This window comes from Cynara cardunculus (genome assembly GCF_001531365.2).
Source record: "Cynara cardunculus var. scolymus isolate 2C chromosome LG 4, CcrdV1, whole genome shotgun sequence".
NCBI lineage: Eukaryota > Viridiplantae > Streptophyta > Magnoliopsida > Asterales > Asteraceae > Cynara > Cynara cardunculus.
In genome coordinates, this window is record NC_037531.1 from 6,048,431 (window position 1) to 6,062,927 (window position 14,497).

The following is a 14,497-nucleotide window of genomic DNA, read 5'->3' on the forward strand; positions in this document are numbered from 1 at the left end:
GAATCAATATTAATTAATAAATTGAAATACTAATAATAATTAACATTAACAGGGATTATAATTGAAAAAAGTAGTAAAAAGCTATTAAATCACTACTCTAACTAACGTTTCAAAAGCTAGCTTACATATATATAGAGAGAGGGAGAGAGAGATGAGCGATCAAATGAAAATCATCCTCATTTGTACAAACCGTACAAACCATCTTCATACGTCGATTTCATTGTTTAATCTTATAAAAAAAAATTCATGAAATTGTTTAATCTTGTGAAATTGTTTCATATAATACTTTTTTTAATGAATTTGTTTCATATATGATTATGAAATTGTTTCATATATGATTATGAAATTATTTCATATAATATTTAATGAAATTTTAATAAAACTGTTTCATGTATTTTTCTATAATTAAAATAATAAAGATGATAATATCCATGATTAACATCTTCCACAATAAAAAAATGATTAATCAACCTCTCATAATTACAAAAAAATGAACAAAATAAAAAATTATGATTGATTGAATATGGTTTTCACGGTTTATACAAATTGGGTGGTTTTTATTTGAACGTTCCTATATATATATATATATATATATATATATATATATCCAAACATGTATTAAAATAAGATAAATTATGTTTACCAAACAATACCTCAATGAGAAAGACGACTCTTACATGCCATTGCTTACCACGTTTGTGTTGGTAAACGGCCTGTTGGATGTTACTTGTAAAAACAATTGGCAGCAAGAATATTAATCACCAAAAAAATACTAAATTCTACATTAAACTGCTCCAACATTCCATAGAATATATACACTCACTTCTAGTGGAGAAAGAAAGATATAGCAGTCAGATATAAGACGACGACGACGACTACGACTACGACTACTAGTATCAAGGCAGCACCAAGACGAGCCCAACCCATCGATGCTTCTGTTCTTCATGTCAACCACATTAGTCGGGCCTTTCCAATCACAAAATCTATGGGAACAAAATCAAGCAACATAAACAACCAATTTTGATGCAAAACCAAATCAAAAACCACAAAAGAAGCAAAATAAACCGATTGCCATGCTACTATATCTTTCCTTTCATCTCTGAAATTAGTACAATGCGGACTTGCTTTTTCCCATCGTGTCCCTATATATATCCGTGTATCTTCTTTGCAATGTCGAAACCCAGATTCCAACGAAATCTTCACTTTCAAACGACACTGCCATTATAGAATATACTTATGGAGACGGTTTCCAATCAAACGGTAGATTATTGAATCCATTAACAGCTCCAAGACCATTAAGAAGCAATTGGCTCCCTATGTCCTGCTGCTGCTGCTGTTGCTGTTGTTGCTGTTGTTGATGATGATTCAACATTGCAACCCTTCCGTTCATACTCAACGAATTATGACCCCCCATCGCCGCTCGCATTCCATTCACCATACCCATTTGCCCACCACTTGTAATCATATTGTTCCCAGTCCCATTTCCGACAACACCCGGACTACTACTATTGCCTCCTCCCTGAATCAAATCATTAGCATTTTTCATTTCGATTCCCACTGAACCAACACCCCCATTGCCTCCAAGTTGGGAAGACATCATCATTTCCTGTATTATTTTCTGAACGGAGCTTTGAGAGTCATTCGCATCTGCATCACTAGAAAGAGTCGGCTGCGGCATCGATGAAATATTTGGGGAGGTAGCAGAATTCAAGGGTGCTCCTGAACCTTGAGGGAGATTGTTAGATAAGGATGGAGTTGGTGATTGGAAAGGAGATGGGTTAGGGTGCGGTTGTGTACTCGAGGATCCAGGGGAAGGAATCTGAATGCCATAGGGACCATTTGTATTACTAAGTGAACTTTGCTGTCTAGAGTTCTGGTGCAGCAGCCCATCGATGGTAATATTGGAACAGTTATTTACACTAGGCATGCTATTAGTGGATGCAATTTGCATAGCAGATGTTTCGTTGTTTGATGTACTTTGAACCACTGTTTGCAGCTGCTGTGGTTTTTGCTGTTCTTCAGGTTGACTATGAAACCCTGATGTCGAAGATGTCCTCCGTGGAAATTTTGCCAAGCTCTCTGTGAAGGTAAAAAAAAACAAATGAGAGATTTAATAACAGCACCTTATTGACGGCTTTGGATGCACTAATCAGAAATAATAATTCAACAAAGCAACCACTTGCAATCATACCATATAGGAAACTAATTTCTTCGTCCCAAAGTAAGTCCACGTTTCTATTTTTAGTCTGTCCTAAAATAAGTGTCTACTCTCCAATTTTATCCTTAATTATGAGATGAGAAATTCTTTACTTCCTCATCCACAAGGGTAAAATTGGCATTCAGTTACTTAAAAAGTATAAAGATCACATATATCTAGAACTCTGCCATTTTCATTGTGAAACGTTTATTTTGGGACAGAGGGAGTACTAAAGAGTAGATCCAGAAATTGTAATGAAATATAGATACCAAGAATCTACAACATGAAGTGATTCAAAAATTGTCATCAAAAGCTGAAAGATTGAATTATATTATAGATTTGAGAAAATAGTTCCGACTCTATCAATCAGACCAATGGGAAAGAAAGCTGAAAATGGAACCGAGGCCTAACCACTGAAATTAGGGATCATCACCTAAAGTACTCCCTAGTTATCTTAAATGTCTGGGAAAAATAATAGATTTGTAATGAACCAAGATAAACTGTTTTAACTATCCGCATTTTTGTGCAAGGAAGATTTGTCCCTTCAAGAGGCTTGTGTTAAGAAGCTGCTTCATTTAGGAGAGCTCACGGTGTGGACACCTCAGTATTTTCCCTATATATGTTAATCTCAGTTTAACTTTATTTAAAATTAATTCTCAGAGTGATACAATAATTGATACTTCTAGGGATGAGAGGAATCTCATGCATCTTTTGGTGATTTGGTCGTTGCAATTATTGATGTCAATAGATAAACAGTGAAATTGCACCGAGTAACACTAGGTCAAATGGGCAGGGAAAACTACGCTTGAGCACATCCTAAACCAATCCAAATGATCTTAGGGGGCGTTTGGTTTGATGGAATGGTTTTGAGAGATTTGGATTTCGTGGAAGGATTTGGAATTAGAGGGATTTGGATACGGAACGATTTGGAATCTTTCGTGTGTTTGGTTTGTAGGATTTGGAATGGAATTTCATTCTTTATCAATAATTTGTAATAACAAATTATAAATAATTATAAAAATAATTAAATTACCTTTTTATTAATTGTTATTAGAAGACATACTTTTAACACATTTTTAAACAGTATTGTATACAAATCCTACATAATCCCGTGAAATCCCAACCACCACCTTGGGATTTCAAAATCATATGTTTGAGGGATTTCAAGAAATCCTAGGATTTCAAATTCGAGCAATCCTGCAAACCAAACATGGGACTGGAATGAATTTGAATTTCAAATCCCCTCAAATCATTTCCATTCCTACAAACTAAACGGACCCTCAGTATATTCCACATAGAGGTATGGATCAGGGAGGGAAGAGTAGGATGTATGCAGACCTTACCTTTACCCCAAAGGGTAGAGAGGCTGTTTCCGTGACTTGATCGCATCCTAAACTAAAAGTCTAGAATTGCATGACTAAGGGTCCTTGTACCCAGCTCTTACCCGATAAGCGCTTATCTGTAAATGTCAACACTTTAACCTTAACTTACCGTGTAAGATTTTAGTCTATTAAACGACATCGTATGCAACATTTACCCGGTAAGCACTTACTGGCTAAGAGTCATTACTCTTACTTACCGAGTAAGACTCACAGTCCTTATCATTGCTCTTACCGGGTAAGATTCTCGGTCCTTGTCATATTCACCCGATAGGGTAAGGTGACCAGGTAAGCACCTACCGGGTAGGCATTTAGTAAACGACCCCAAGGACTTGATATGTTGCTAGAAATAGTAAACCAAATTTACTGGTGGCGGAAGATCTTGTTCAGATTCCTTATTCTAACATTTGAGATATGAAAGGGATGGTCTGAGTAACACTCCTAACTCAATAGTATTTCCATAATGCAAGTGTCTCCTTTCTATTGGAAGAGTTGATGGTGAAGAATAAGCCATATCAAATAAAAGTATAATATAACATTTAACGAGTGAAAGAACAAATAATTGAATAACCAGACTGTACGAGGTCCGAACATGTGACCATTCACATATTCCAACCAATCTCTTCTACTTCTCTAGACCATTGAGAGGGCGAATGATTTGGTCTCCCGAACCATATGGTAATCTGCTACTTTGCAACCCAATAGTTATTTTTTGTGCATGCACTCACACACACACACACACTTTATTTTTCATTTGAAAAATAAAAACAAACTATATTATAATATAATATTTTAGGATAATATTATTCCATGCAAATACTACTAAAATAATATTCTTTTGATACATTATATATCTAAAACAATTATAATTTTATGAATTCAAAAGGACCAAGAGTAGATTTTGATAAATATATGTGCTATCTAAAACTCTTAAATTTCAAGAGCACAACAGCTACGAAGCATTAAGTACAAATCACTAATGCATGAAGAGCTTTGGTTTGTTGAAAACTTGACACGAAGCATGTCCCCTATAGGTAGAACAACAAAGGATGGAGTGGGCTCCATGCCTATAAAAGGGGTCCAAGGCCTTGGTTTCACAGCACCCCCATCAAATGCATTTATAAGTATTTGATTTTTTTTCTTGTTCTCTTCTTATAACACGTAGAAATATGATTAAAATCTTGGAGAGTGTTGGTGTAATTAGGGGTGGCTTGAAAGATTAGTCTACTTGATTGTAATAATATATCCATAGTGAATTTTCTCTAGGAGTCCTGTGCTTCCAAAATAAATCCCAACAATCTTAGCATATTTAGCCATTTATGTACATATGTGTATGATTACATGTTATTCTAATTTCTATTTTGTTCAAACATAAATTTTGGATTTTCATTTTTAATGAGGAATTGCATTAATTTTCCATCTACAATTTACAGTAAAATTTTACATCCTGTCTTATGACAAGGGTACTCAACTAGTTTGATAAGTAAGACTTCAATTATGTTAATGTAATCTATTTTTACGTATAACTTTGGGAATTTCTATTATAATCAATTTTTTGGAAGTAAATAAATCCATGCAACACAAGGGTGAAAAGCTATTTAGCAATTGTGCAATACAAGTAGTGACTTGAGAAAGCATTGGCTTTGTTTGAGTCGCCTTGGAGATTTGTATAATACACGTACATTTCATTTGTAGTTTGCATCGTACGAGTATAGTTGATAAACAATCAATTAGCATATTCCTTGATGTTTGTTGTTTAAATGGATATCATCTAGACGGTCCTAATCAACCCAAGTAGTTGATCCATTTAAATAGATCAATTTATTGAGTCATTTATTAGATTGTTGCTAATCTTTATCATATGATCTATCCATTGACAGGCCTACTCTTAAACGGTCTTTATCTCTCTTCCTTTGCTGCTTCGTTTTTCTTTTCTTTAACTATGACCTAACCCTTAACATATCACACAACAGTTGATCTAAGAATGTCCAGAAAGTTTTCTAAACTTGAACCACCTTGATGATAAGGGGGGAATGTAGTCAATGACACAGAATTTCACTAAAATATAGAACAATTACTGACAACTCTAATAAACCCTAGGGGACCTCAGCATTTTATAGCATAGTGTTTAAGAGACATAAAAAGCAAGTTGAACAAGTTTACCCATAGGCCCAGTCCTCGTTTCTCGGCTGTAATCGATCAAATCCTTCATACTATTAACCACTTCTGATATCTGCAGAGACAGCCAGCAAAATATCATGTTGCGTAACCAAGTAGCAAAAACAAATTAAAAATTAGAACTTACAAACTAATAATCAACAATTCAGATATCATATGTACAAACTGCTTCATTCTATGAAGATGGAATCACAGAACAATGAGGAGGAACTTTTCACTTGCAGATAAAATGTGATACAACCGAGTCACCCCTACTCATTGAAGAATGAGAGAAGAAAAACAAATAGAAGGGTACGATTTCAGTCTTATCCAACATTTGAAAAGGATTCAAACATATCCAAACGATATATGGAGATTATAAGTTTGGTAATCTCTACATATTGTTAATTTATTGTTTACTTTCTGTTTTGGGTTCCTATGGACATATGTAAAAGATAAAAAGAACAACTATATAATACGAAAAAAATATCAATATTTTCAGTTTTACATCACTGAAGAAAACATAGTGATTGGCGCATCGAGGTTCTCTGGATTTGCAAGGGTTGGTGTAATGAACTAAAGAAAGAGTTCCATTGTATGATGAGCCTAAATGCTTCTCCATATTGTGGTCAAGCGATCTACCCCCTCCCCACCCGTTTCTTATATATGTAAAGTTAATTAGGCATCTCCTGTGATCTGCCACGTCTTTGAAAGCTCTTTGACTTTAATAAATGCCACTCGAATGACAAAAGCGTCACATGTAATTCACGGTCTTTAATAGGTAACATATTCCTTAAACACACCAAAAAAGTAAAACAAAAACTATTGGTTAGATTGTGCAAGTATGATGATATTGTGAAAATATTGTTGTACAGGTATTTGGTATATTACAATAATATTTCTGCATTTAAGACTACATTGATTCACCTATACATAAGTGGTGAGTTCCCTAAAAACAAAAACCCCAAAAAAACTAATGGTACACTGTGCAAGTATGGCAATATTGGAGTAACTAATTGACCACACCGATTCCACCTGACATGTGTTTTTATGTTCCTAGGTTCACAGAGTTTTAATAGGTAAAATGGCAAAAATAAGGACTTATCCATCACTTCGACCTCATGCTACTCATTTTGAGCAACAGAAAGTGTCAATCCCTTCTTTTCAAGACTACCATGGTGCTTGTAAAGGAGATCAATAATTACGTGCTTGCAACGCGATCAAGGATGATGACGTTTACGGTGAAAATGTTTCTTCTCTATCTATACTAGTAACTGATCAACATCTAAATCTCTTTCATTCAATCACATGAATTTGATCTTGCATTGAAATATCAAACATGACGTGCAACTGAATTGAATTTGACCAAAGACACAAGGAGCATGACATTTTCTCCTGGTGATTATGGTTGTACGTTCATACGCTGTGATCGCAAGTAAGGGAGAGCACGTTTGCTCGTAACTAATATAGGTTCATATCCCAAGTGGAATCCCTCTCTATCAAACAAAACCAAATGAAGCTTCTTGTATTTTATCGTGTTGCTTGCTTGGTTGCTTATTTAGTTAAATCATAACCAGTCTACGTATTACCTCACTCTAAATCATTTTCAAAATAACTTTGTTCCTGTTAAGATAATTCACTTACACTTGTTAGAAGTAGTAGATTTTTGAAAATACATTTTTAGCAGATTTCATCAAGCATTACATGTCAAGCAAATGAAACTAAAACGCGTCTAATCATTATAGTATATGGCATGCATCAACAGATACCTATGTTGGAAACCTTCTCCTCAACCAAGCACCAGCAAATTACAAAAGAAGATTACCTGAAGACACCGGACATATCTCTTCGTATATCCTAAATCATTAACTAACGGTACATCCAATGCTTTTGCCAACTGACGAGCTGAATCAACAAACCTGCAACGTAAATTAAAATCTTGACTCTGCCAAAAAGATTTTAAAATGTGTTTAATGCATACATATAGCAAGGTCATCACCAACACTATGATTGTTTCTTTAAATCCTTGTCAGCCATGTGATATTCATTTACTAATTAATTTGATGTGGTTTATTGGTTGGGCATGCACTTAATTAAGACCTTTCTCTTTTGTATTAATCAGTACTAACCCCAATCTCATGATTCTTTAAGCAACTTAATGTTTCGGTACATCACCTGTGACTAATACTTACTTGCTTATATTTTACTCCTTGTCAATCCATATACCTATTCAAGCAATAATGTGATTATAGCATCTCTCATTCCTATCTCTTTTGCCTGTTTGTAAGGGCCTGTTCAACATCTTATGAGTCATAGTGAGTAGACTCCACTAACCACCAAAAACAACTCGGTGGAGATTGAATTAATATATCAAGTATATATTTTACCCAGGGTTCCATCCGCTCTACCCAAAAAAAGTAAGGGAAGTGTGTACATAATGGGTAAAAAAGAATGTTTAATAAGAGGGTATGACATTACATCAGTTATTTTGAAGTAAAAATCTTAAAAGCTGTAACATCAATTATGCTTATTGAATAGTATATAGATTGGTTATAAGAGGTAATATACCAAAACACCTTATCACCAACTACATTAAATTCTGCAGTTACAGTTCAATACAATCCAGCCTATTATATGAAGCCTTTGATTGGCTATGGTTTTTTCCTGTCTTTGCATTTATGGTTTTAAGAAAGTGTAAACACGACTTCAAAAAATATAGACAATGAACTTTCAGAAAACCAAAATCAATTTACAGAATTTTGTCTATAAAATATATGCTTAATTTGAAGCTTCACGGTCCAAAAATTGGTTAGAGAAAATGCGTATGTTGACTGTTTGACGGTAATGTGGTTGGGGCTTCAAACTGAATAAAACACAATTTCTCATTTTCTTCTTGAAAGTTCAAGTTATCTTTGAAAATACAAGTCTACCCACGTTCTGATTTGTTGTCAAATAAAACTCATGAGACTGCAAATAGAAAGAGAAAAAAGGAACTTAGTTTGTGTGTAGCATTTAGACAGACAATTATGTAACGTCAGAAAAACATAAAATGACATGACATGAAAACCAGCAAAATATTCAAGTATATAACTGAGTCTGGGACCTACATATTACAATTGTTCTGCAATTCTGGTACAGATAAGCTTGATGAAGCACTTTGAGTTGAAGCCTGGTATTTCTGAGCTGCATTACCTAGTTGACTAACCTGCAAAAGAAAATCAACAGCTCAGTAACTATCAAAAGATTTTTTATTTGTCGTATAAAAAATTTACAAATCTTGACCAATTACCAAACTGCATAGTTGATGAGAAGCATCTTAAGTACATGGATTAGCACAATGAACTTGTGATGAAGATCAATAGATAACAACTCGGATCAGATGATACATTTTCAGAATAAACACATAACCTAGCCTCACATAGGCTTCAAGACAGGGTCACGCATAGAAGACACTGTCAGAAATATGGAAATGCTGATTTGAAGATTTTCTAGTGGTGGCCGAGCTTCTACTACTAACATATGTAGAAATAAGCATATACATAGATGGCAAATTGCAGTCAGCTCCAAAGGTCAAAAGTGCCTGGAGGTACCAGGTTCAAATCCAAGGAGAAATAAAAATCCCCTTATGGCCACGGAGGTTCAAATGTGGTGACTCCAGGCTACCCGCAAAGCAGGTGTTCTCCCTGAGATTAGTCGGCTCGCATAGCGGGTTGGATATCCAGGTTAATCAAAAATAATGCAATCAGCTGTAAATAAATAGCCCTACCAATCTATCATAGTTCTCATACATAAACTTATAACCAAATTAAATCAAGGAAAGCACAGCCCTGAAACATGCTTTTAACCTATTATCTTGCCAATTAAAAGGAAGAAGAAAACCACCAAAATCATTCATGCTGAGTGCTTGATGAAGAATAAATAAACCATGAAAACAACGAATCTACATATGCCACAATCACAGTTTATGAACAATGATTAATAACAATGCCATCACAGAGAATGTAGATTGAACTAGCCTTGGATAAAAACAAATAATCAACCAAACCAGATGTATTTGCTACTCAGATCCAAATGAATCAATGGCTGTTCTAACTTAATGCTAGTCATTTCAAAACAAGTTTATTGTTAATAACCTGTGGTATCAGCAGTCTCCTAGGGATAAGCTCTTCATGACGCCGAGCACAGAACTCCCAAGAGCATATCTGCATGTTGCAGGAAAAGGGAGTTGGCAAATATATACCTCAAGCAATATCCACCTTTTAATAACAAGGATTGAAATCTAACCTTCAAATCTGCAGAAAAGACTATTCGTAGTTGGCCATCACGAACAACCCGCAGTTGCTCAAAAACACTCTCCTGTATGGCTTTTGCATAGTCCAGAACAATTTGACCTGAAGAATTCTGATATTCTCGGGGCATATCAACATACAAGAGCTCCTCCAAAGTACCACTTTCATATTTTATTTTGAAAAGCCTGGGCAGAACTTCAACAGTGGCCTCTGAACGTGAATTCATATATTAGATTAAAAAAATAAACAGAAAATAACAGAGCTTAATTTGGCCTCAAAAATGAAAATCCTGGAAACAATCTACATCTCTGTTTGAAAAGAACTCTATGAAATAGACATTGTAAAGCCTCGGGAATTTTGTACTGAGGCTCCCACCCCAGGTTAAAGCTAAATGGAAAAAGGTAATTCATCATTAGTCTTTCATGCATATCACACCACGTAACACCCCTAAGAAAGGGCGGCAACTTATAAATAGGACCCACTCATATAACATAAAAACAATTGTTTAGGGAACCTCACACGTAAATAGTACTTTGTTCTAAAATTTCAGCCTTGATACATCAGATCCATGTATATCCCAACCCCCCCCCCCCGGGGGACCCCACCTCCGGGTGGGACATGCTGGGTTTGTCGGGTCTGATTTTATGCATCAGATCAACAACCTTTTATGAAAATATATCAGCTCAATGAAAATGGTCGACCTGTAACTACCAATGGGCAAGACATGCAGAAAACATCTGGACTTGATCTCTTACATCCATAAAATTTCAGCAAAGAAAGTTTGGTATATGAAATGAATATATGACAAGCATGCATGTCCAAATCCATGAGGTTATGAATGTAAAGGAAAAAAATTGAGATGGAAAACGTAAAAGACTTACCAAAGCCACGGCCTGGCTTCTTATTGCATATTTCACAGTGCCATACGTCCTGCATGATTATAAACAAAGATAGCAATATATGACTTTGATGTTTAGCAGTGATAGGAAACAAAGAAACCATTATCGTTATTAAGTTATCTCTGAAACCAAAAATTGCTGAATTTATAGTCTGCCATAGTTGATATATAACTGGTAATTGAAATAGGCATTAGTAAAAAGATTGCAGGCATTACCAAAGTAAAACTAAAAATTCTCTCTAGCAACAAACCTGAGGAAAAACTCCTGCGGTATGGCGCCCATTACCATACAAAGAAACACACCATTTCTTCCTGGCATTAGGAGCAAAGTACTCAGCGACAAATTTTCTCCAAAACTCAATGTTGTTGTCCTGCAAAAGAAAAAAGCATGAACACCACCTCAGACGGTCCATAATATTTTATTCTTGCCATAGATTGTGCAACTCTTACTTCAGGCCTATGTTGTTGCTGATACATATAATGTGTCAGCCGTCTCGCACACATTCCTGGTTCATACACAGGTTTTGCAGGTGATCTCATTGATAAATTTTGTTGTTGAAACTGCGGTTGCAGCGAAGGCCGTTGCTGAGGAATACTCTTCAATAGTTGCTGTTGCTGCTGATGTTGTAGATGCAAGAATCTCTGTTGATTCAAAAGATTAATCTGTGCAGCAGAAGCCTGAGGAGATTGTCTGGACATGTGAAGGAATTGTTGCTGTTGTTGTTGTTGTTGTTGCTGTTGATGCAGAAACAATGACTGGTCAGAGTGTTGCTCCATCTTCACAGGCGGTAAGTTTCTCATGGCCTGAACCTGCTGTGTTTCCATTTTGACTGAACCAAGATTTCGCAAGGCTTGCATCTGTTGAGGATTTTGGCCGTGCTGGTCATTTGCCGCTTGTGGCTCCATTTTCACTTGTCCAATGCCGCCTAATCCACCTTGACTTGTTTGATATTGCTGCTGATGATGGTTATTGTTAGGGACAGAGTACTGCTGCAGAGACTGCTGGCTCTGTCGCAAGTTTGGAGATTCACGCTGTTGGCCCTGTTGTTGATCTGGCAATATCTGGTTGCCAGATGAATTTGAAAAATGCTGTCCTGGCACTTGACCTGGTGCATTTGAGTTTACCATATTTGATGGACCAAGGGACGAGGAAGGGGCATTAAAACCCATCCCATTCCCCATGCTTGACAATGGATCAGAGTCGGCCCCGTTATCGATCATACCCCTTAGGGAACTCGCAGAGCCAGACATCCCTGAGCCTGGCCCTCCATTACCATAAGACTGATGGAGGAGGGAAGATACATTTGGCACATTTCCAAGCATGTTCATGTTATTAAATTGAGTACGTGGTGAGACGAGGGAAGGAAATCCAGACTGAGAAGGCATAGAACCCCCTTGGCTACCCAATAAACCCGAATTTGATCGCAACAAGGAAGATGGAACAGACTGCGCACCAGCAAGTGGAGTGGGTGGCCCTGGAGGTACCATCTTCCCAAAAAAGAAAATAATGGCAGATCTTTTCTAAATAACAGGTGCAACCTAAAATGACATGAACCCACAAAAATTTGTGTCTAAGGATATAACACACTAAGATGGGCTATCAGACAGGTACAGCTTTATCACTCAAACCAGCAACCAATTGGCAGTTTGTAAGCACGCCTGAATCCTTATTGCGTACCAAAAGAAATGGAAAACCTTGACATCTGAGCTTATACTGTTGAGTGTTGCCAAACACGAGACAATTACCAAAAAACCTAAAACAAGCTTTGGCCTTGAACATCCTAGTGTTGTTTTAGCAGTTGGGAAGTACAAACCTCCAGCCAGTTCTCTCATTGATTTCTGCATAACTCGTCATTCTTGTAAATCAGTTAACATATCTATGCGTAGATACCAAAACATTCTTCCAGAAATACGAGTAGGCATTTGACAATATCCCACCTTCGACCTCTCAAAGTACCTGCTAACGCTTTCAATGCCGCTCTACACAAAACTATACTAGAAACTTAATCTTGACTCAAGCATAAACATCAAATCTTGAAACCTGAAGGAAAAAAAAACAAGAAACTTAATATTGACGATGAATAGAACAATAAGATAGCTAAGATAAGCTTTCATTTAAGAACCTAACCAGCTCAATAACGAAAATCTAACAGATAAAACAGAAACAGCAAAAAATAAAAACTAGAATAAAAAAAACTAAAACAAGTAATAACAAGCTTCATGAATCAAATGCAACTTAAAAGCAAGACCCAAAGAAAACAAAAAGTTGATTCACAACTGAATTGAGTGTGATTCACTAGGGTTACAATCAAAAACAGCTTACTTTTTTTCAGTTAAACAATCTAATAAATATAGAATAATAGTAAAAACACTGGAAAAACTAAAGAATCAGAAAACGCACCAGAGTAACGAATTCAATGGTGATGTAAATTCTTCTGCAGGACACAATTCTATAGCGTCACTTTTCTCTTATATTCTCCGTATGTGATACACATACAATATATACTCTTCTGTATGCAAACTATTAGGGTTTTTGGTTAGAACTTTAACCTTCTTCAGTGACAGGTCGTCTTCAATCTTCTCTTTCTGGAGAGATGAGAGGAAATTCCTGTTCTTCGCTGTAAGTTTAGAGAGAGAAAGAGGAGAGAGAGTGGTGTGTTCTCCTTGCGGACGTCAAAGTAGAATTGTATCCGATTGAATTTTCCTCATTCCATTCTTTAACTTTCTATTCTCTCTCCTCAAAGGAAGTCAAATCCACTTCTTCATGATGTATGGGAATTCTAATGTGTTATCATCATTCATCATGCATAATGCATCATGATGCATCATCATCCTATTTTATATGTGTATATGACTATTTTTCATGCCCATCTCTCCCTCATTTTATTTTTATTAGAAAGTACTTGTGCGGTATAATGAATATATTTTGATTTTATTGTTTCGTTTTGTATTTTAGGTTTATCAATGGTATAATGCGATTTTATGTGGTTTTGAGAAAAATAAAATATTTTTATTTTTGAATAAAATATAAATTTAAAGATATCATAAAATTTTGATAAAAATAAACAATATTAATATCAAATTAACTATTTAAAAGTTCTATTTTTTATGTAAGTTTTTTTAATTCAATTTTTTTTATAATTTAATTGAATTTTAAAAATAAACTAATTTATTTTTGGTTTAATAAAATAATTTTTTAAAATAATAATTAAGTATTCTGTTAAACTCAATAATTATATTAATTATATTTTAGATTTTTTATATTTAAAATGATATTTATATCATGTATTTGATTATGTTTATCTGCATTTAGTTATACGAATTCAAACATAAAGCTTTAATAAGTTGCACTTACGCACAATCAACTTATAATTTTGAATTTTAATTAATATGCATCAATAAATAATATTTTATGCATAAAAATTATTTTTAAAAGTTTTTTGTCAAATGTTTTATAATATAGTATATATATAGTTGTTATCTTAGCATTCTAAGACAGAATGGTCTCGACTGAACAGGGTTAAAGGTGAGAAACGTAAAAAGAGATATAAATTTTTTATTACTTTTAATCTTATTT

At 35.1% G+C, this 14,497-nt stretch overlaps 1 protein-coding gene across 2 annotated transcripts; it reads right to left on the bottom strand.

Moving 5' to 3' along the window:
- Positions 1 to 730: 730 nt before the first annotated feature.
- LOC112511121 (transcriptional corepressor SEUSS-like) lies at positions 731 to 13,627 on the bottom strand. 2 transcript variants are annotated; one of them, XM_025116576.1, is made up of 11 exons: positions 13,471 to 13,627; positions 13,322 to 13,355; positions 11,371 to 12,961; positions 11,172 to 11,291; positions 10,904 to 10,952; positions 10,018 to 10,232; positions 9,867 to 9,935; positions 8,841 to 8,938; positions 7,559 to 7,652; positions 5,740 to 5,809; positions 731 to 2,079 (listed from the first exon to the last, which is right to left on the bottom strand). In XM_025116576.1, exons 3-11 carry the CDS (start codon positions 12,406 to 12,408, stop codon positions 1,235 to 1,237), a joined length of 2,598 nt encoding a protein of 865 aa, XP_024972344.1. In that variant the 5' UTR covers positions 12,409 to 12,961; positions 13,322 to 13,355; positions 13,471 to 13,627; the 3' UTR covers positions 731 to 1,234. The 2 variants fall into 2 exon arrangements, with proteins under 2 accessions (XP_024972344.1, XP_024972343.1); XM_025116575.1 differs by having other exon boundaries at positions 13,322 to 13,627.
- Between the last annotated feature and the right edge of the window lie 870 nt (positions 13,628 to 14,497).